Raw genomic sequence first — 23,087 nt, forward strand, 5'->3', positions numbered from 1 at the left:
CAGGGGCTACTGCATTTTGCTATCAGGCTAGTGAATTCTGATTATTTTGGGGGAATTCAAGTTACAGAAGAACTATAACCAATCCTGCAGATCGATTTTTTTTCAGGCTAGTTGAATTAACTTGTGGGCTAGTACATGCTAGGTGCAGCTTGCCCGAATGGCAAGCTGTAATACTGACTTTCTTCACACCCTGTAAACATTCCCCTGCCTGCCAGGTCTGAAGTACAGGTCATAGTAGAAGTCACTGCTGTGTGGATAAATTACTAAGCAAAACAGGTTCCCCTCGATCTAAAACAACATTTTTGTAGAGATTAGGACTAGGAGACACTTGGTGCTGTACTCTTACCCGTGTAAAAATACCTGTATTTTAGACCCACTGCTGTGTAACTGGCCTAATTTTCAACATATGGACAACCCATAACTTTGCACACATGACAGAGATAACTAGTAAACGTACTAAGTCAGTGCACACTTAATTCTTCATTGCCTCACTTGCATTTAAAATTATTTTGTTTGACCATCAAATATACTGCTGTCAGTCAGTATTAATAACATACATATATAATCAACATCTCAGGCATTGATGATTACTGTTGAATGAATTATTAACGTGTGCAGCGACCAATCATAGTACCCATTGATGAGTGTAAGAGAACTTTGCACACAAACATGAATTGCCTGGCAAGGTGACTACCTTGCTGAAAGTATGTTGAGGTTTCACGGGCAATATGTTGCACTCACCAACAGAGAATCTTGTCGAGTTCTTGTTACATTTCATACATTATATCATCTACTAACTAAATTTATTTTACATTCCTCAGTCGTCAACAAGGCTTTGGTTTAAAGGTGGCTTAATTTATCTAGTCATGCGTCCGACAGAGCAGCCACTCCTGGGAGAGTCTTACCTGCAAATAAAACAAAACACATTATTCTTCAGCTTTGATCCCAAGGAATGGAATGAAGTATTACTATAATATGTAAACAATAAAATTATTATTTACATATAAATTATAAATAATTATTATTTACATATAGTTTATCATATTATTTCCAGCATACACTAGGTGCTGCAGACACTTTAAGATGGACAAACCATCATTAAATGATGGTTTATAAACTTTATAAACTAAATTATACAGGCAAGCAGCAGTTACATTCACAGCATGGAAAACAAGGTTACTAGCAGGAGTAGCAATATTGTTTTATGATCTTATGTGTTTTATTTTGTGGAATTCACATGGCCACAGAAGATTACCATGTGTGCTAAGCCTCACAATCCTCATTTCAAACAGACAATGGAGATCCTGTGGTATGACAAATGCATAAATGCTACGCATACATACTGAGTCTGACATTTTTCCAGCCTGTAACAGTCGCTGTTTAGCCAGGGCTTGCGATGACCAGCTGCACTCAGATTACTCAAGCTCAGGCCAGCAAGAAAGAGTAGAGCCCACACCAAGGGCTGCTATGAAAATTGTTTTATTTACTTTGTGTGAATGTAAGTTTTGCATTGACTTGCATTCTTTTTCAGCTCTGGACTGACATAAAAAAATGCAAAATTTAGTTTCTTAATATTCCTCTAGATCAAGAAAATCTTATTTACCTTCCAAGAGCTCAAGGGAAGCACCTCCCCCAGTACTGACATGACTGACCAGTTCTTCTGTACCATACTTAGCACAGCATGTTGCAGTATCACCTCCACCTAACAAGAATGTTCAGTAACCACTGAATTAATGTACAGTGGTTGTGGTATAAGTAAAAGAAATAGGAGAAAGAAACAGACACATCCTAATAACACAACCCACTATCTTATTTTCAGTTTTCAAAAACAGTGTTTTGATCTATTCAATTGCTCATTCACTCAGTACACTTATCCAAGAAAACACTGCCCAGCGTAGCCACCACACACAAGAACACCCATGCCAATTTTCAGGGTTTGGTTTATTCTTGCTGTAACTTGGGGTAAGAGGGTGAATAATAGGAAGTAAATGACATTTTTATCATAATACTTGCAAAACTGTTGAAACATGTGTCTTGAATATAACAACAGCTTTATGGGCCACTGTTAAACCATTAGGAATTGCAAGAGACAGGCCTCTGAATGTTAACGTACCTATAATAGACGAGGCACCAGCTTTTGTTGCTGCCACAACTGCATCCATAATACCTTTGGTTCCTACTTCAAATTTAGCCATTTCAAACACACCCATTGGACTGCAATATACATACACACACAAATTTTAGTACATGACCTCTGTAAAAGTTGAAGTTTTTTCCTCTCTTAGTTATCTAGATTGAATAGAAAAAAACTCAGCCTTACCCATTCCAAACAATAGTTTTAGCTTGCATCACCACTTCCTTGAATTTCTTGACACTTTCAGGCCCAATATCCAGTCCCTATAGAGAATTATTCACAGAAATAGTGATCATTACATGTACTTAGACTTATTCAGGAAAAAAAAAGGCATATTGGACTATTTTCACTCACTAACTCACTCGAAACTCAGTCAGTAATACTTGCATAGAATAGCAAACAGCAAAGTTATGACCAAATAAAAGTACAAATAGACTATCACAAAAAGCGTTCTCAAAGCTAAAATGTTACCCACTACAAACATACAAGAAACAGATTACATAAACTGTAAATGTACAAGTAGATACCAGATGAAAACAACAAACTACACAAATGTTTCTAATTACCATCCAGTCCGCAGGAATTCCAGTTTCAAGATTAGCTGGCTTAGTCTGTAAAATAATCAACAAACATTAAGCACTATTGTCTGATTAGAGAAACACAAATCAAGAAAAAATGGTTTCCTGCAGCGTCCTCGGCTATTTCAAGCATAAACACTATGCTATAAAAACCAAACTAAACTTTCACCTCAGCATCCTCAGCAAATTTACTAGCAGCGACAAAATCTGTTGGTAGATGGAGATTCACTCCCTTTTCTTTGGCTTTATCACAAATCTTCTGGATTATTTTTGATCCTTCTTCATCAAACAGTGACTTTCCAATCTGAAAAAGAAATTATTGCAGCTAGCTTGTTTGTACTGGTAAATCAACTACAGACACTATAAATGGGTGGAAACCACAAGCACAAATAACAACAATGAAAGAAGTTGTTTGAAATGATTATAACTGAAAGTCAGTGCTTCATTGGAATCCATCATTGCAGAGGTTAGCGCACAGCCTTCTGCGTAAGAGGTTCCACGTTTGATTCTTTTCTTTCTGTGTTGCCCTACGTAGCTTTAAATTCCCATGAAACCGAACACTGAAAAGAGAAGGGGAGGAGGATTACTGCACCATTGGCCTGAATTTTGTCAGTCATATGATCACTGTTACAAATTACCAAATGGGACCTTTGCGTTTAGTGTAAACTTAGCATCAGGCTAAAACTAGGCTTTTTACAATGCTTTTTGGACGATCTTAAATTTTACCTTAAATTTCATTAGCAAGGAGAAGATTATCAAATAAGAACTTTACTAATCTAAGCATGGGCGATTAAGAGCCATGATATTCTTCTCTACGATTGCATCTTTGCAGACCTTTCTAAAGTTAAAACTCAAAACTGCAACTCACCTCCATGTTATGAAGAACTTTGACAAATGTGTAAGCCATTCCACCACCAATGATCATGTCATTCACTTTATCCAGTAAATTCTCAATAAGTAAAATTTTATCAGCTACTTTGGCACTAGAGTAAAAAGCAAAAGGTGAAAGTGGAGCTTTATAAAATACTATTTTTAATGAAGGTTTAATATTATGATATTCATACATTTTTTGTGGGACAGAGTAAGGCCGTGCTGTAGAGTCCATTATTTTGGCCAAAAATTGTAAATATGAAATATGAAGTAAAAAAAATGGGCTCAAAAATAAGTGATAACCATAATGAATAAAGTTGTAGCAAAGTGAATTTTGTTGATACTGGCAAGGAATTTGAGTTGAGGAGGTAATTATATTCAATGCCATTTTACACTCACCCTCCTAAGATGGCCAGATACGGTCTGTCAGGTTTCTCCATTGCCTTGGAGAAGTAGACCAGCTCTTTCTCCATCAAAAATCCAGCAACCCTCTGAGGCAGCTGAACACCCACCATAGAGCTACAAAAACATTAATACAAAAAAAGTCAAAGGAATATAAAAGCTTGCATCTCTGTGTAAAGCAAAGTCAAATTTTGCAAAAAAATATCAATTTCACTTTTGTTTGTTCAAGTGGTTACATATACAACACACAGCAGAATCAATCACAAACATGCTGGAATAACAGAGTGGTAGATGAAATAATAACATTGTTTCTCTACCTGTGAGCTCGATGAGCAGTGCCAAAAGCATCATTAACATAAATGTCTCCTAACTTTGCTAATGAATCGCGGAATTTTTGCACATCCTCTTTGCTTGCCTTAACCTGTCACACAACAAGAAACTGTTGCTAGCTCATGTTATTACTGGTAAATAATCTGTCAAACTACACCATGCCAAATGGCACTTTCCTTCAGTTCCAAGGCATCTAATCCCAATGGCTATTTTATCAATTTTATGATAAAAACTTGAAAGTTCTGATATTGGTAGCTGTGGATGAATACACCCGCAACATGGTTTCTGTTAAAGTAAGCACCTGGGAGTGCATTACTTAAATCTAGATGGAATACTACCATGTATTTTAATCCAATTTCCCCCCTAAGTAAATTGTCATGAACCTTCAGTTGATAGTATTAACTGGCCTACAAGAGGCAAAAGCACAGTGCCCACACTGACTGTATCAAGAAGAAAGTGTGAAAAATCCTGAACAAAGTAATCAACCAAGAAAATGTTATAAATATAACCAAAGTTATTGCTATAAACTATGTAGCACCTTGTTTCCTTCACTATCGACTCCTTTGCCTTCCTCTTCAATGTGGAAACGTAGGTTTTCCAGCAAGATCACTGAGCCTTGATAAAATTAATATAAATAATGCAAAGTGTAAATGGCAAATTATGTTAGCATGCATATTGAAGGAGTGGCTGGATGTCTTCCCAAAGGGCTTCTCATAAACCACTAAATTCTCCTTCTAATTTTCATGTACACCTTTGTAAATCAAAGAAAGAATTTCGCATTACAAAAGCCTGGAGTCACTTACTCAATGCAACCCTTCAATTGCCATCAGAGTTAAGGCTCCACCCTTACTGAGAGAGTGGCACTTGCCTGGATAATGACAGAAGGTATAAAGCAACACCCACATAAACTGTCAACCAGAAGCTGTAGTAACTTTGGATTCTAATAGCAGGGCTGTACTTCTTTCAGCTATCAGCATTAGATAAAGCAATATACCAACTGGAAATAACTGACCCACAGGAAAACCAAGTAGAATATTCTTTTTTCAACCTGACTATTATGGCAAAGGGTTTCTGAAAATTGCCCCCACCCTCTTCTAAGTTAAAAGTATCATACCAGCCTTTGGGTTTTTACATGCTTCTTCCACTTCAGGACCCACACAGTCAGGAAGAAAGGTCACATCCCTGAAAATGTAGAAAATTAATGTTACATAATTCATGAGCAGAAAAAGTAAAAATTAAAGGGACCCTACATATACAAATAATTGGGTCAAAATGTTTGGTTTTTACCTTTGCAATAATTTCTTCACCTCATCAGCAACAGGGGCCAGGGAATATTTCTCAACTACTTTGCCGTCAGGTCTTCCTAAATGGCTCATCAACACCACACTTTGAGCACCATTATCCAAACAATGACGGACACTCGGCAAGGCAGCTACAATCCTTAGAAAAATAGAAAATAGGCAGAATGATTGTTGTAATCTTTTTTCATTCATTTATCCTCTGTTTTACACTTGCCAATATTACAAATGTCGAACCAGCCTTATAAATATCTGACCTCTACAAGGGGTCTACAAACAAAAACCTAATTGGAACACTTGTTGGAAATTATTTTCCAATAACAAATTACTTCTATCCTATAGAAATAAATTGCAAGAAGAGAAAAGATGCACTCCATTAATTTGGGCATTTGTGCGTTGTTTTATAGTCCACTATATACCATTTGCATTCGCTATACCAGAAAGGTTTAATATTGAGAACTGAGATTTCAGCAATTTTTAAAAACATATAAACAAACAAAAAACACAATTGTTACAAACGAAAATAATTTCCCTACACCTGGAGAAATAACTACTTAATACTGAAATAAAAACGCGGATTATTTGCGCACTCACATTATCAAGAACCAATATTGGCCCACTATTTGAGGTGGCATGGGGGACAGGACAGTGCCATTGGGGACGGGTAGGTGGGTGGGGTACTGTTTACACAAGTACGCGACTAAACGCACGTCTGCAATATTTTAAAAGATACCTTTGGTTGTTTGTGATCTCTTTCCCCTTCAGTGGTACATTGAAGTCAACACTGAAACAAGACATGGCATTTTCTTAATAACTGTAAGATTACCCACGTAAACTTATAAACACGCTAAAACATGACCGATATATCTAAGGTGAATTCAAAAATGCTATTTGGACTAAACTGACATCAAACAAAAGTAAGGCTTACCGCATCAAAACGCGCTTTCCTTTGCAGTCAACAGTTTTGATTGATGATTTGTTAAAGGACATAATAGCGATTTTCTACTGCAAACAGACGAAACAGACGACAGCCCAGGGCCACTCCAGAGGACAGAGGACACAAATCGAGTAATATCTTGAGACTTCAGACTGGTAAATCAGCGGACGGTGCGAAATGTAGGTAAGTCATTGATGTAATATAACACGAAATAATCGAGAATCCAAAATGGCGGCTGCCTTGGGTTTAACGCGACAGTTTAATCGAATTTCTTCTTGTGCTTTACCTCATCGCTTGTCACAAATCAGGTACTTGCATAGTGAGCGCTTACTGCATAAATTTGGTACTCCTCGATTACCTCTGAAGGCGCGTACAATTCAACAAAATTTTCAAAAAGGTAAGCGTGCACGTGGAAAAATCAAGCTCATCATGTTATTCTGATGGTAACCTGTCATCTCAGAAAAATGTATTTTTCACCACAATTCATAAATTTTATAGGAGAATACGGGGATTTATCTGATTTGTTAGCAATATCTTTGTAGTGGTGTTTTTTTATTGTGATTAATTTTTGCTCTAAATGCACGATCATCATAGCATGCATTAACATGAACAATTAGCAGATAGAGAAAATAGACCATTAAACTAGGTAAAATTAGTTATAGCTAAATTTTATTTGGACGTACAACATAGTTATTGGTGATTAAGTATGCCTTCTTCCACTCATGGTGGCCTGGGTTCGAATCTTTGAGATGATGCCACATATGGGTTGAGTTTGTTGGTGGTTCTCTTCCTTGCTCAGAGTTTTCTCTCTACTCTAAAACCAACATTTTGAATTTTCAAATTCCTATTTGATCCAGAAAGGTACACACAGGTCGGAACCCTCTTAATCAATATGCTTCCACTAAACTGTTATTTGTTTATTTTTATTATATAAACACCAATGAAATACCAGGTGAGCTTTTGCACGAAAACTTGATATCTTCACATGTGAAAATAACATGTTATCCTCACATGTGAAAATATCACCGTTGCTATGGCTACATAATAAATCGCACCTTTTAGACCAAAAAACTATTAAAGTGAAATGGTTTGGTAGTTCATTGGTGCTTATATAATAAAATTAATAGAACATTACATGGCCGCTTGGAGATACGAAATTTCTTTTCGAGTGTTGAAAAATATTTCACAAGTGATCACAGCGAACGAGTGAAATACTTTTCAACACTCGAAGAGAAATTTTGTATCTCCACACGGCCATGTAATATCCTCTATATTTATTTTTATTTTCTATTTATTCATAAGATGCATATTCACCTGTATATTTATTCATTAGATATTTTGCTTACTTATATTTTTACAGCTCATCAAGATTTCAAAGCAAGGAGCTATCCAAGAATTTTTTGTAGAGCCTTATCAGATAATTCAACTGATAAGGATCATTTATCCAAGGTAGTAATATATGGGAGGTTGTCTCTCTCTAAAAGAATAACGTTAAACTGTCCAAATATTTACTGTTAGGTTGACTACTTACTTTATTTTCTTGTGATACCGATATCATCTGGTATGCAATAAAAGACATATTTTAGGCTTTTACTTCCCTTGGAAATACAGGATATCTCTGCATGTTGTTGTAGGCAAAAGATGTATCAACTATTAATGCGTTAACCCTTTTAACTCACAGGCAAATACTTAAAAATAACATTGAATGAATTATTAAAAGATCAAAACAATTTTCTTGACAATCATTTTAGCATTTCTCATTTCATTTAATCTTATTTGCGCATTGCTCTTGTTAGAAGAAAGTAATTTATTGATCTTCATACCTGCCAACTCTCCCGGTTTTCCTAGGAGTATCCAAGTTCTTCATCAAATCTCCCAGTCTCCCAGTTAGAGCCCAAAATCTCCCAGGAAATACCTACTGCAGCCTTTTTTCAAAATTTGTTCATTAATTTCACTATTTTTGAAAAGGAAAATAAATCAAGAAGTGGTGAGTTGGGCTCCCTCTATAAATATTATTATTATTATTATTATTAGTGCTCTTATTTGAGCTGTTCTTGATCAGAAAATGTAAAACAGAGCAATCAAATAAATTTTTATTGATATATATTTAACAAGTATTGTAATTGGTCAGAAATCAACCAATCAAATTGCACAATACATGGTAGAAAGTTGGTGTGGTTTTCGCCCTCTGTTATTGATGTTGGGAACATTCAGAAGGCCTCTGGGTGATTTTTGGAGAGTATTCAGACATCGTTGAAAATGACATTCTTACAATGCAAAGATTTCTAGACGTCTCCAGATTTTTGTACTCTGGGGGAGTTGGCAGGTATGGATGTTGGTCACTCCTGTAACTTAAAGATTTTTATATTTCTGTGATTCTCTTTATGTGAGAAAAGGTGTTGCTAGAGTGGGACTACTTTTCTCTTGTTTGCATCCATGGTCTTAAACTTTCCTGTTGGATCTATTTACAATCTTAGGATGAGGCTTTTGAAGAAGACGACACTGTGCATGTTATCACAGACAAGGAAAAAGTTGTGGGTATGTTTAGTTTTTGAAAAACACATTGGTTTTCAGTTGTATATTATTTTGTTTGTTGGTTACCTTTGGAAATCTAATAGTTTTTTTTTAATAAGAAGTAAGGATAACCTTCAGTTACATATTTAAAATATAGCAGTACTTTTGCATTCCTTACTTCGAATGATATTATAGAGTAGTGAGCAATAAGTAGTCTGAATGGGTGTTTGAGTTAGGGTAGTTATTTCTGTTTATCTGTCAAAATGTATTATCTTGTTGTTAGAATGCATCTTACATGAGAAGTTTTTGGTGATGTTTTTGCCTTGCTATTCCTTTATGAATAGTCTTCAAAGAAGAAAAAAACCTTTGTTTCTTTTTTCTTCATGTTACCATCAGGTGAATCTCAAAAACGTGAATTTCAGGCAGAAACAAGACAGCTGTTGGATATTGTAGCCAGAACGCTGTACTCAGAAAAAGAGGTACTGGTACTTACTATGATGAATAAGGCTACACATCAATATATATATTTCAAAAACTACGTAGTAATAAATGTTTGGGAAAAGATAAGAATGCATGTAACCTTTAACTACCACTAGTATGTCCTTTAAATTGAGGTCATTCTAACATGTAAGTTTTGCAATCACAGTTAATAGACAGATGTGCTGATAATTTTCTGGAAGAATACATTGGATTTTTTTGGAATCTGAGCATTATTCAGGGTTTTCCTTCACTCTCTTCAGTTGTCAGTTGTTCAGATAAACAACTTGGCACATGCTCTTCTAAGAAGGAATCCTTCTGAATTACAGCTGGTTTATACTAAAGAAGCTTACAGAAACCAGAAAAAGCTCTGCGTTGTTGTTGGACATGCTAAGCACCTACATGTGTCACCAAAACAAGACTAAAAATAATCTCCATAATTCTTGTCTCAGGTTTTCATTCGTGAGGTGATATCTAATGCATCAGATGCCCTAGAAAAACTACAGTACCAGTTCATGACTGGAAAAGATGTTGCAGAAAATGAGCTTCCTCTTGAAATTAACATTGCCACAGATCAGGAGAAAGGAACTCTGACAATTAAGGATCATGGAATAGGAATGACTGAACAAGAGTTAGTTGATAACTTAGGTACTATCGCCAGGTCTGGCTCAAAAGCTTTCCTTGACGAACTTAGCAAACTAGGGAAAGGCGATTCACGAGAGCATCATTGAGAAAGAGCATCATTGGACAGTTTGGTGTAGGATTCTATTCCACGTTCATGGTTGCTGATAGAGTTGATGTGTACACGCGTTCTTATATTCCTGGCAGCAGAGGTCTTCTGTGGACTTCAGATGGGTAAGAGTTCTTATTTTCAGTGTACTAGTAATGACAAGTTTTTAACCTGCAAGTAAGCTTTCGTGGCAAACTCTTGGCTCAGTTGGGAACAGCTGTAGGGCCAAGTGAAAAATAAAGAAAACAAAAGAGGGCTTTCTTGCTGAGTATTATTGGTGGCCTGACATGGAAGGGGGAAAGGTTGGTTTGGAAGAAAAGGACTGGTTTTTCAGAAAAAAAGGATAAAAATTAATGTAAGTAGAAATTGCATTGAGTTGATTGCTGTTATTCTTATACATTCTACATCTATGTTTTGTGTCTTAGCCCCAATTCATGAATAATTAGGGCTAGGAGACAAAGGAAATAGATAATCAATCTAGGTTTAAAAATTTTCACCGGAATTTAAATTTGACCTGTAGCATCTAAATCTACAGCTATAGAATCTACATCTACTTATACAGTTTTACTTGGCAAAGGTTATCCATGGCAGTAAGATATTCATCTAATTCTTAAAAATATTTTTGTCTTAAGCTCTGGTTCATATGAGATTGCTGAGGCAGAAAATGTTTCTCGTGGAACAAAGATTGTTATACACCTGAAAGAAGACCACAGAAATTTTTCTCTTAACACAGCAGTTGAAGGTCAGTTATATACTACAATGCCTTCTGATGTTTTAAATGTAATTTATAGTAATTAACGTGTGTTTCAGTTTGTGACACAGGAGACCAGAAAGAAAGCTGATCGAGTTTTCTCAACAGGAGTCAAATCTTTGATTTTCTGGTTGCTAGTCCAGGTGCTCTACAACTGGGCTACAGGAGACTAACTTGTGTTTGTTGGTTCATTTGTTGCAGATACTATTAAGAAATACAGTAATTTTGTGGGCTTCCCAATTTACTTGGATGGAATGTGTATAAACACAATTCAGGTTGATATCATATAGTTGTATGGCAGCTCTACTGAAATTTGTAGAAAAATATTCTTTTCCTGTGAAGTATTTTTCCCTAGAGTGCTTGTTTACTTTTTCTTACCGGCAGTAATTTTCCTTTTTTTCAGCCATTATGGTTATTGGATCCTAAAAGCATAACTCAAGAGGAACATGAGGTCAGTTACAATGTAACATGTTACCATAGAAACATATCAAACTTTCACTTGAACTGAATTTGTTTAAGCCTCTCATTAAACTCCTTTGGCTCTTTACATCATGTTTTTGATAAGAAGAAACAAGATTTACCAGGGATTCTAAACCTGATATGTTTGAAGAGTCACATCTTCTTTCATAGCCTTTATGTCAGGGCCCAGTATTGTTGTTCCAAGGCCGATTAGAGCCATCCTGGGGTTAAATCTTAATCTGGGTTTGATTTTCTTTTGTTTGAGAGAATGTTCTCCAATAATTTTCTCTATTCTATTTAGAGCATCCTTAAATCAAATTATAGACAAATAGCATTGAACTGAATTTGCTTTTTAAGCTTTCATAACTGAATTCAAATTTCGCACTAACCCTGGATTATCTTAACCCAGCTTTGAACAACCCGGCCCTGTACCATGGCCACTGAACTAAAATGTGAAATCACAAAATAATGTTGAAAGAAGAAGGCAAAATACAACAGTTGAACACAACAACTTTACTAGTTTACACAAGGGGAAAGATAAACGTTTGCTTTTATGACTTTGATCTGTCTTTCATTCCATTTTTTTCAAAAGGAATTTTATCAGTTCATTGGCAAGACATATGACAAGCCAAGATACATTCTACACTACAAGACAGATGCACCTTTGAATATTCGCAGTATATTTTACATCCCAGAAACTCTTCCACAGTTGTTTACAGTGCAACACATGGAACATGGCGTGTCTCTTTACAGCAGGAAAGTTCTAATCCAATCCAAAGCTCACAGGGTTCTGCCAAACTGGCTTCGGTTTGTAAAAGGAGTTGTGGACAGTGAAGATATCCCACTAAATCTAAGTCGAGAGCTGCTTCAAGATAGTGCTCTAATCAAGAAACTTAGTGACGTACTATCAGCAAGAATTATCAAATTTTTGCTGGAACAGCAAAAGAAGGATAGAGTTAAATATGAAAAGTTTTTTAAAGATTGTGGAATTTTCTTCCGTGAAGGGATTGTTAGTGCTGAAAGTGATGAGCAGAAACAGGATATAGCAAAGCTTCTTCTGTTTGAATCATCGAACGAGAAGTCTGGTGTGCTTACGTCACTGCCATCATATGTATCAAGAATGAAACCCGCACAGAAGAATATCTATTATCTGTGTGCTCCAAGGTATAACTCTCTTTCTTGTGAGTTCATTACTATGTCTCTATTTTTGGAGTTATTGCATAGTACTGTACTTCAAAAACATCCAGGTCCGAATATAGAGCGTTTTCACTCATGTGACCATAACCTACCCAAATTTATAGCGATAAAAGAAAGCAGTTAGGTTAAAAAAGAGTTCAATTCCCACACTACTAGCCTGTGTACAGACCCCTTCCCCTCAGTAAAAGTCGGAGAATCCGAGTTTTACTTAGGGGAACGGGGGTCTGTACACAGGCTACACAGTACCGGTTTGGGACACCAGCATAAAGGCGCTGCATATTGTTTTGGTACACCGACATGTGAAAGGTTCTATTGTACAACTTACAAAAGTCAATGGTTTTGGGAAGTGAATTAGATTTTATACCTAAGTGGTGAGACTGTAAGATATGCGCCAGGATAACTTAGTAGGTTTTTCTAATCGGGGGATGTCCTTTGTTAGAGCTTCTCATTGCTCTCCCCAACATTCCACACCTCGTTTTGACTCGTAAAATTTTGAAAAATATTGGCCAGCGCCTTGCACTAAATATTTTAGGGCTAAATCGGTCAATCATTTTTTTTTTCTCCCTCCCTCTTTCAGTCGCGAAGTGGCAGAAACATCTCCTTACTACGAAGCTTTGAAGAAAGATGATGTAGAGGTTGGTTTGAATATGAGTCGATACAATATTACAATAATTATAATAATTACTTATTTTTGCCGAGATCTGCGCATGCTAAGATTTGTGTTTTGCTTACATTGTAAGGCCTCTAAGCAATACATTGTTTATTGTTACTCTAGGTTTTGTTCACGTATAATGAACAAGATGACGTAACACTGCATTATTTAAAGACTTTTGACAAGAAGAATATCATGGCTGCAGAGAATTACTTCTCAGTTGACAGAGAACCTTCACCCACTGAACCAACGGACGATACCACTCAAACACAAGACGCATCAGGTGTGTATCATGTCTTGTAAAAGAAATAGACTTATAACCGTTTTTCTGTTGGGTTTTAAATAGGTCACATTAATTTGTATTATGAGAACTGATTTCATTCCTCAACAGAATCTCTGACGGAGGAACAAGCTACGGAATTGGCCAACTGGATCAGTATTATACTGGGGAAACAGAAAGTTTCAGCTGTTAAGGTTAGTGTTGGTGTGATTAAGGATGTATGTAGCAGGGTGAAACCATGGGAACACCCGGGTGGGAGCATGAAGCCTTGCCATCCCATGGTCATTATCACTAATGTGAAGGAACTTTGTGTAGTAAAAGAGAGCATTAAAAACTGTTCTTTCTTACATGTGTTGGAAAACAACAGAATTAACAACAAAATTAACCGAAGCAATCGGGATTTGAAGCGAATCCGCAACACCAAGAAATAAATAAGTATTCGAAGGTTTTTAAAGTCAGTTGCAAAGCTCAAAAAGGCAGAAATATTGCAAGCAAAGAGACTTCTTAGAACACAGATGAATGCCACCATAACATGAGCGTTCATTGTCAACATTTTGATTTGATATGTTAGGTTTCCAAGCACTTAAGTCAGACAAGCCACCCAGTGATGGTGACTGTACCAGACATGGTGGCCGCTAAACACTGGCTTAAAGTCATGAGAGCGGAGCAGTTCCAGGACATTGACAATGCAAAGTATCAGATATTTCAACCTACGCTGGAAATAAACCCAAGGTATTTTCATCAGCTTTGATTTATCTTGGGTAGTTGGTAGAGCTTTTTTTTATATTAAGTACAATGAAGTGATTGTCGTTTTTTGCATGCCTTGCTACCCGGCTGCTTTAGTTAATGCTTGTCCACTAAGTAGCGTCTTCATCTTGTCCGGTTGGATACTGTCCTGTACGTTTAAACGTGCAGAAGAAATTCAGCTTTCATATTCTTACGTTTAGTTAGTTAGTTTACAAAATTATTTGTGTTTTTAGTTGCTGCAGAGGAGGAACCATTGTCCTTATTTTGACATTCAAGCAAATCGTTGATGTCGTATTTCAATATTGTTCCTTTATCGGCTTCTTTCCAGTCACTTAGCGACACTACGACTTTAAAAAGATTAAATGGAGATCTCCCTGTCTAAGTAGCACATAAGCTTAGTAAGGACCAAACAACAATGTGGTGATGTTTTCTATTTCAGCCATGAATTAATCAGAAATTTAGAAGAGGTTCGGTCAGTCAATACAGATTTAGCTGTGCTGGTTGTTAATCAGGTCAGTCTTACAATATTAATGGTAACACTCTTTTGATTAGGGTGACTTTGGAGTTTGAATACAAACTGTCCCTTAACCTTTTCCTCAAACGGAAAGCTAAAAGAACGAAACTCAGGGAATGTGAGACGGGGGGCTAGGTCCAGTCTCGTGGGAGAAGGTTCGGACGCCTTCCCTGTGTGTGCTTTGCGCTTGGCTCGCATAGGAGGAACCTTCCGAAGTCCTATTGTTGCTGGCGGTCCGAGCACCCGCTTTTTGTCAGGGCGCTTGAAGTAATTACTCACTAGATAATTTTATGGAAATGGCTTGCCGCAGATGATTTTTCGATCGAACTTAATTTTTGTTTGTGTGTTTGTTGTTTTTTTTTTCGCCAAGCAATAGAGATAGACCATGTATAACTATTTCTAAAAAACGTGTTTTGCACAATATGATATTTGGCACGTAAGCGAGTAGGCAACCTAAATTTTCCGTAGGGCTTAGGCACTATGGTTTTATCTTTCAAAAAGTGACGACTAATTTTGTTTTTATTGCAGCTCTTTGATAATGCCATGATGTCTGCAGGACTGCTGTATGACCCCCGTAGCATGGTGGGAAGACTAAATACGCTTTTATCTAAAGCTCTGGACTCTTCGAAACCTTAGCACGGGGAAGCACCGGGACGCAATTTCTTCGAGTAACGGGTTTTACCCACCTGCCTGAAAAGCTTTTTTATGTCCTATGCTTTGCCAAAACGTAGACGCTATCTTGCTGTTTGGATATGACACAGATCAAATAATTGTAGTCGGCCCTTGTCATCCAGTCACGGTAATATTCATTATTCTGAAAATAGATATCTTTACTCATCCTTGTCTCTTCATGACTGGTCATCAAAATCGCATGTCTTGTTTTGTAAAAAAATAAAAACAAATAGTACTGGTTGAAAATTCTCTCAAAAAGCCTTTATTTGAATGTTTACACTGTATTGTGAATGGTTTGAAGGAGCCGTGACTGGAAACCAAGTCATAATAGGTGGAATATTATTTTCTTTTTTAGCTAACAGTGAGAGACGTTTTGACAACCTGTGCGGAAGCCTTCTTACGAGGAACACTCATTCTGATTACGACTTTCTGTGCTAGACTGTACACAACCCTCTGTTTCTTATTCGTTGAACTTGCGAGAAAAAGCTTACAGTTTGCGCCCAGATGATGAAGGATTCGAACAGTCTCCTACTACAAAGGTTGTCACAACATCATTCAGTGTTACCATCATCCTAGTCCCATTTACATTCGAGGAAATTCCATTTAAAAGAACGACAAGCCCCCCCTTTTTCCCACCGAACAAGACGCGACAGGTTAAGTGCATAAATGTGTCTAAAACAAAGGCAGATACCCAGCACGGACATCTTGGTAAGGTTCAACTCGCGGAAGGAATTTGTTTTTTGTAATGAACTGGCACTAGAGACCAGTCAAAGCGGGAAATCTGTTCACATGCAAATATAGTACATGTAAATGACGTTTATCGCATTAGCCTCGCGAGTTCACTACCGATAGTACGAATGATTTACCTGGCTATCTACCAACAAGTAAAGGAACAGACATAGTCAGTAAACATAACGGAGACAATATATAAATTTCAGGGCCAACTACCGCGTAATAAAACTTGAACTATAGTACATCCTTGCAATAGAAAGGAGAAGTCGTTACGTAACGTTGCCATGAAAGCAAAATTTTTGGAGGACAACAAACCGAAAACGTCACTTGAAAAAAGAATTCACACTGCTTCAAACTTCATCGATCTTACTCAATTTCATTTAATTTGGCAAATGTTAACGAAATCTCCTCGGGTTGAATCCGAAAAGACAGTATCTAATTTTTGAAGAGGAAAAAGACAACTTTTGTGTTCAGCTACTCCATAAGGCGAGCTTGTGAAATTAGAAAGTTTCATGTCGCAGGTGTGCAACGACGTACAAAATAGCGTGATGCAAATTTGCTGTTTTGTCAATAAAAACCTTTTATTTTTTTGCCGTTCTCCTTCCGTCGCCGTCGTCGTTGGTTTTGTTGTCATCCAGAAATACTGCTACCATGGTGCCGATATTTTTAACCGTACATTATTATCCTTTTTAGCCAATGTTAGACCTGATTCCCCTTTGCAATCCAAACAAACCACGTGCAGAGGTGGATCGTTAAGATAAGTTCAACTGAGCGAACGAGTTTTTACTGCTCTCGGTCTGTCGGAGCTTACGAGCAAAGAAAGGTTCTTAGCAGAGATTCCAGTTTGCACGACAATCTTTATAGTCTTATTACCTCAACCATCTGATGGGTCCTAAGTAATGAAACGGACTTAGTAATGCAGACTCTAGCGTACCTCAAAGACGACGCCAAATCATAATCGAACCTAACCGCGCAGTAATGATGCTTCACACGCCCGACTGAGTAGCTGTAAGGTGTCGACTGTGTCGGGGTGATGTTCACCTAGCAGTTCATCTCTCAGTTTCCATGCCTTCTGTAGAGATTCCACAGCGTTGTCGATGTCTTTCATGTCATACTGAACCGAACCAAGCAAGTGATAGGTGGACGCCGTGTTTTTGTGATCGCCTGGCAGATTTGATCTCATATGCGCTGCTCTCTGTAAAAAGTCCAAAGATTTCTTGAGGTCTCCCATCAAGTACTGCACTGCACCAAGGTTGTGGTAACTGGTTGCCGTGTCTTCGTGAACTCCAAGCAGGTTAAATCTCATGATTGCAGCTTTTTGTAAAGTTGCCGAAGCTGCATGAAAGTCTTCTCCTATATCACGCTGAATGATACCGAGCAAATGGTAACTGCTGGCGGTGTCTTTATTATCACCAAGCCTTTTTGATCTCATGTCTGCCGCTTTTTGCAGGGATGCCAAGGCTCCCTGAAAGTCTCGCAGGCCATGTTGTACCACACCAAGCCAGTGGTAACTCCGCGCGGTAAGTTTGTGTTCACCAAGTAGGTTTGATCTAATGTATGCTGCTTCCTGGAGAGGTGCTAAAGCTCCTTGCAAATCTCCAATTTCACGACATACGAAACCAAGCCAGTGGTAGCTGCTCGCAGTGTCTTTGTGATCACCAAGCTTTTCTGACCTCATGTCTGCCGCTTTCCGCAGGGATGCCATTGCTCCTTGGAGGTCACTTATACCACACTGCACTACACCGAGGCAATGGTAACTACTCGCGGTGTCTTCGTGTGTACCAAGCAATTTTGATCTCATGTCTGCGGCTTTCTTTATCGAGTCCAAAGCATCATGGAGGTCTCCCTTACTATGCTGTGCTAAACCAAGGTTGTGGTAGCTGCAGGCGGTGTCTTCGTGAATACCAAGCAGAATTGATCGCATTGGTGCGGCGTTTTCGAAATACAGAACAGCTAATCCATTTTCATGCATATTAAAATGGATTTGTCCCAGGAGATTGAAGCTTTCAGCTGTGTCCACGTCTTCTCCTAAAAGGTCAAGCCTCATATTTAAAGCCTGCTCACAAAATTGAAGAGCTTCTTGGTAGCTTTGTTGTTCAAAGCAAAGTTTCCCTGCCTCGTGAAAGGTTTTTGCTGTAAGCCGATGCCTTCCTAAATGTTCTTTTCTTATCTTTAGAGCCTTTAATTGTGCATCTAGAGCTGTCTTGCGGTTTCCAAGGGTGTAATGTTTTTCAGCGAGTAAAATATAAATGCTTGCAGTATCCGCATGATCATAAACATTTAATTGTTTCCTCGCATCCAAAGCACGTTGAAATGCCCTATCAGCTTGGGTCACATTTCCCATTTCAAAGTGAATACATCCGATGTCTATTTGACTTTTCACCGAGTCAATATGATTGCCTGCGTTTTCTTCCCTTAGTCTCATGCCCTGCTGATAAGACGCAAGAGCGGCACTTTCGTCTCCAAAATGCTGCTTTAACTTGCCTAGCATTTCATAACTTCTTGCAAGTTCTAAAACGTCTGTATCAGGAACCATTGGTCTAGAACTGGTTAGAACATTGTCAATGGCATCAATGATATATTTAACCAAATTAAGAGTTGGTCTATCCCAGAAGTCATCGGGTATGTCACAGGTCTCTTTAATGACGTCAACACACAAACAAAGTGATTTCATAAACTGCGTGGCTGCGTTGTAGCTCTGTATTGAATCGACGCCATTGTCTATGATTTGATCTGTGAATTCTTGAAAATACAGGCGAACAAATTCGAGCTGAGGTAAAAACCATGGCAAAATGTCCAACGATATAGCGCACTTGCCTTTATCAAAAAGCGTCATAAACGTTGTTTGCTCCAAGGGTTCGCTGAACGCAACTTTAACACAGATAACCTCTACTGGTACGTTTGAAGTGTTCCGCACATGCTTTAGCTCGAATAATGTTGGAATGAATTTGTTTAGTGCGTTTAGATATACGTTAGCCCCGAGCATGGTTTTGTCTGATGTTTCTATCACATCTTTAAATAAGTTTAATATGAAGTTTAAAAACAACAGGTCTTTGTCCTGGGAAACTAACTCATAAGCGTCAAAACTGTCACCTTCTTCTTGACAATGTAGAAACCTTGAAAATCTGGCTTCAATAAAACTGTCAAATTCTTTCGAAAACGTTGGCAAATGGTCTAATATTCTAGTGTCTTTTAAAATCTCTTCTTCATCAGCACTTGATAGAATCTCTTCTTCATCAGCACTTGATAGACAAGAAAAAAGGAAAAAAATAATATTTTTGAGCATGACCTCATCGCTGCAATAATTGAGACGAACTAAAGCGCTACAAATAGACCTTAATCCCACGTCACCATTGCCACGGAGTAACTGGTAAACGCCTTGGTAACAAAGGAGCTTCGCTGGACAAGCGAATGTGTTGGAGAAGTTAAAATTGAGGGAGTCCTCCCAGGTTCTATCCAAAGAGAACCAGCCCCAGTAGCGAAATGACTTTGCCGTCAACAGCATCTGTTCATCTTTAACAGCATGCCTTCGCTTTGCTTCTAACAAAGCTGTGTCGTAAATCTGCGAAAACAATACTTCCTCCTCTAGCAATACAGCAAAGAGAAAGAACTCTGCCGTGGACAATACATTTACAATCTTGGGGTAAAGGTCGTCATCTTTGATTCCATCAGTAATAGACAAGAGGATATTCTCTCGACGCCCTGCAAAAATTTTCCACGCTTCATCGGATGGACCCATTAAAAACTTTTCATTAGCATCTGCAAGACTGGAAATGTAATAGTCGTTAAACCGACGCTGCGCTGAATGAAATACGACTTCAATTGTTTTATCAGTTCGTCTCTGCTCTTCAACAAAGGACCGGAAAAGTGAATGAATCGTGAAATGGCTAAAGCTTTCCCCACAGTTGATCAAAGAATTTCGCTCAAGGGAACGAATAACTTTCGTGGTTGTTCGGTCTGTCTTGACATCTAACACTGCCGTAGCTTCTTTTGTGTTAAACCAACCAGGAAAAACCGTCAGAGAAACAAAGGCTCTTCTTTCTTGAATCGTAAGTCTTTGGAACGATTTGTTAATGAGTATTTTTAGACGAATATCAGCAGGGAAACTTTCGTCATCCAAAACGTTGACGAGAGTTGAGTTCCTCAGTTCTTCTGAAAGCTCATTTATGGAAGTATGTTCTTCTTTTATGATGTTACACATCAATCGCATGGTCAGGGGAACCTGTCCACATTGTTGTACTATGCATTTGCAGTCATCTTCAGTCACATCTGGTAATAGTAACTTTATTAAACTTGCCGAAGAAAGTTCGTCCAAAACATTAATTTTTGTTAGATGAACGCGATTCGTAAGACTCAAGAAGTCTAAGGAAGCTCGAGTGGTAAAGAGAAACTTGATATGAGAACACTGAGCAAGAATTTCATGAATAAATTGAACCACACGTTGTTTGCCATCTTCCGATTCAAGTAAGTCATCGGCATTGTCCCAGATAAGAATAAAAGGATTTTGCACTTTCTGTAATTTCCGGATAAGCCAGTGAGATGGGGAAGTATGAGGCACCTGATTATCGTCTGCAAACATACTGAGCAACTTTGAGACCAATTCTTCTTTACTTGTCATTCCGCGGAGAGGTAAAAAGTAAACTGGAATGTTCTTTTCTCTTAATTGATGTGCTACATTTATAGCCACTGATGTCTTTCCGAATGCTGGTGGACCCCACACGTTTATGATTCGAGTTTTTCCTTCTGTTAAATGATTCTGAATTTCTTTACATTCTTCTTGACGACCAACAAAGTTTGGTATTTTGTCCGGTATACATGATTGGGGAGCGTTGAAGCCTTGAAGGGAAAAATAGAGGTACAAACATCAGTAAATGAGTACATAACTTAGATTGTCATTTCTCATTTCACTTCACTGAATCCACAGGTAACTTTAAGTAAGTGAGAGATCTGCTCGTCCACCCCCTAACATAAGAGGGCGCTGCATCGAAAATAGTTTTTCTTGGCACTCCAGGCTTCGAGTTCTGGCCTAAAAATAAGGTGTGGGAACCAGGCTCCCCAGGCAGGCCCCTCACCTAGATCCGCCTCTGAGTACGCATGCATCGTTACTGTACAGGGTCAAGAGCCATAATAGGACCTATTATGGCTCTTGACAGGGTTTAAAAATAAAAATCATACAATCTCAAATTCAACTTGGCACAAATTATACACACAAACAAGCAATCCCAGTTTTCCGGCTTTCGTGGCGATGATGACACATATACTTATACGTGGGCACAGTTATTAGAGGAAACTGGTTGTAAAAGCCAAATTCCATACTGATGACGTGCCACTACCCAGATCTGGGTAGTGCTTCTAATTGGTTAAAATTGTGCTTCAACCTAGTCCCAGACTACCAGCAACTTACCTTCCAAGACTCTTTCTTGCATTTCTTGTCTCATGAGGTTAATATTTAAGCTGACATCTCTTACTGCCCTTTTCACGTCCGATCCGACATCTTCCATTTTTGTTTGCACTTCTGTCACTGCCGCTTTCACGCCCCATCCGACATCTTCCATTTTTGTTTGCACGTCTGTCACTGCCGCTTTCACGCCCCATCCGACATCTTCCATTTTTGTTTGCACATCTCTCACTGCCGCTTTCACATCTGTTACTGCCGCTTTGACGTCTGATCTGACATCTTCCACTTTCGTTTGCACGTCTGTTACTGCCGCTTTCATGTCCGATCCGACATCTTCCACTTTTGTTTGCACATCTGTTACTGCCGCTTTCACGTCCGATCCGAGGTCTTCCACTTTTGTTTTCACATCTGTTACTGCCGCTTTCACGTCCGATCCGAGGTCTTCCACTTTTGTTTGCACATCTGTTACTGCCGCTTTCACGTCCGATCCGAGGCCTTCCACTTTTGTTTGCACATCTGTTACTGCCGCTTTCACGTCCGATCCGAGGTCTTCCACTTTTGTTTCCACATCTGTTACTGCCGCTTTGACGTCTGATCTGACATCTTCCACTTTCGTTTGCACGTCTGTTACTGCCGCTTTCATGTCCGATCCGACATCTTCTACTTTCGTTTGCACGTCTGTTACTGCCGCTTTCATGTCCGATCCGACATCTTCCATTTTTGTTTGCACTTCTGTCACTGCCGCTTTCACGTCCGATCCGACATCTTCCACTTTTGTTTGCATGTCTGTTACTGCCGTTTTCACGTCCGATCCGAGGTCTTTCACTTTTGTTTGCACGTCTGTTACTGCCGCTTTCACGTCCGATCCGACATCTTCCACTTTTGTTTGCACGTCTGTTACTGCCGCTTTCACGTCCGATCCGAGGTCTTCCACTTTTGTTTTCACATCTGTTACTGCCGCTTTCACGTCCGATCCGAGGTCTTCCACTTTTGTTTTCACATCTGTTACTGCCGCTTTGACGTCTGATCTGACATCTTCCACTTTCGTCTGCACGTCTTTCACTGCCGCTTTCATGTCCGATCCGACATCTTCCATTTTTGTTTGCACTTCTGTCACTGCCGCTTTCATGTTCGATCCGACATCTTCCATTTTTGTTTGCACTTCTGTCACTGCCGCTTTCATGTCCGATCCGACATCTTCCACTTTTGTTTGCATGTCTGTTACTGCCGTTTTCACGTCCGATCCGAGGTCTTTCACTTTTGTTTGCATGTCTGTTACTGCCGCTTTTACGTCCGATCCAACAACTTCCACTTTTGTTTGCACGTCTGTTACTGCCGCTGTCACGTCCGACCCGACATCTTCCATTTTTGTTTCCAAGTCTGTTACTGCCTCTTTTAAAACTGTTACTGCCATT

The 23,087-nt window shown here is 38.5% G+C and overlaps 3 protein-coding genes across 3 annotated transcripts; 1 reads left to right on the forward strand and 2 right to left on the reverse strand.

Moving 5' to 3' along the window:
• Positions 1–476: 476 nt before the first annotated feature.
• Positions 477–6,693, reverse strand: LOC140947574 (phosphoglycerate kinase 1-like). The gene is made up of 14 exons (XM_073396715.1): positions 6,541–6,693; positions 6,346–6,396; positions 5,602–5,754; positions 5,429–5,496; positions 4,853–4,929; positions 4,302–4,405; positions 3,982–4,101; positions 3,581–3,695; positions 2,882–3,016; positions 2,701–2,745; positions 2,321–2,397; positions 2,114–2,214; positions 1,604–1,702; positions 477–905 (listed from the first exon to the last, which is right to left on the reverse strand). Exons 1-14 carry the CDS (start codon positions 6,600–6,602, stop codon positions 865–867), a joined length of 1,248 nt encoding a protein of 415 aa, XP_073252816.1. The 5' UTR covers positions 6,603–6,693; the 3' UTR covers positions 477–864.
• On the forward strand, positions 6,645–16,631 carry LOC140947573 (heat shock protein 75 kDa, mitochondrial-like). Its single transcript, XM_073396714.1, is given in 16 exon segments — positions 6,645–6,946; positions 7,910–7,998; positions 9,027–9,087; positions 9,460–9,542; positions 9,993–10,268; positions 10,271–10,395; positions 10,903–11,012; positions 11,223–11,296; positions 11,425–11,472; positions 12,073–12,644; positions 13,255–13,312; positions 13,453–13,612; positions 13,721–13,803; positions 14,181–14,341; positions 14,796–14,868; positions 15,399–16,631. Coding segments are annotated over 16 exon segments (2,250 nt in total). The 5' UTR covers positions 6,645–6,777; the 3' UTR covers positions 15,507–16,631.
• A 566-nt stretch (positions 16,632–17,197) lies between these two features.
• Positions 17,198–23,086, reverse strand: LOC140947572 (uncharacterized). Its single transcript, XM_073396713.1, has 2 exons — positions 21,679–23,086; positions 17,198–21,110 (listed from the first exon to the last, which is right to left on the reverse strand). The coding sequence occupies exons 1-2, from the start codon at positions 23,084–23,086 to the stop codon at positions 17,239–17,241; spliced, it is 5,280 nt and encodes a 1,759-aa protein (XP_073252814.1). The 3' UTR covers positions 17,198–17,238.
• Position 23,087: the final 1 nt, after the last annotated feature.

This window comes from Porites lutea, chromosome 9 (genome assembly GCF_958299795.1).
Source record: "Porites lutea chromosome 9, jaPorLute2.1, whole genome shotgun sequence".
Taxonomy (NCBI): Eukaryota; Metazoa; Cnidaria; class Anthozoa; order Scleractinia; family Poritidae; genus Porites; species Porites lutea.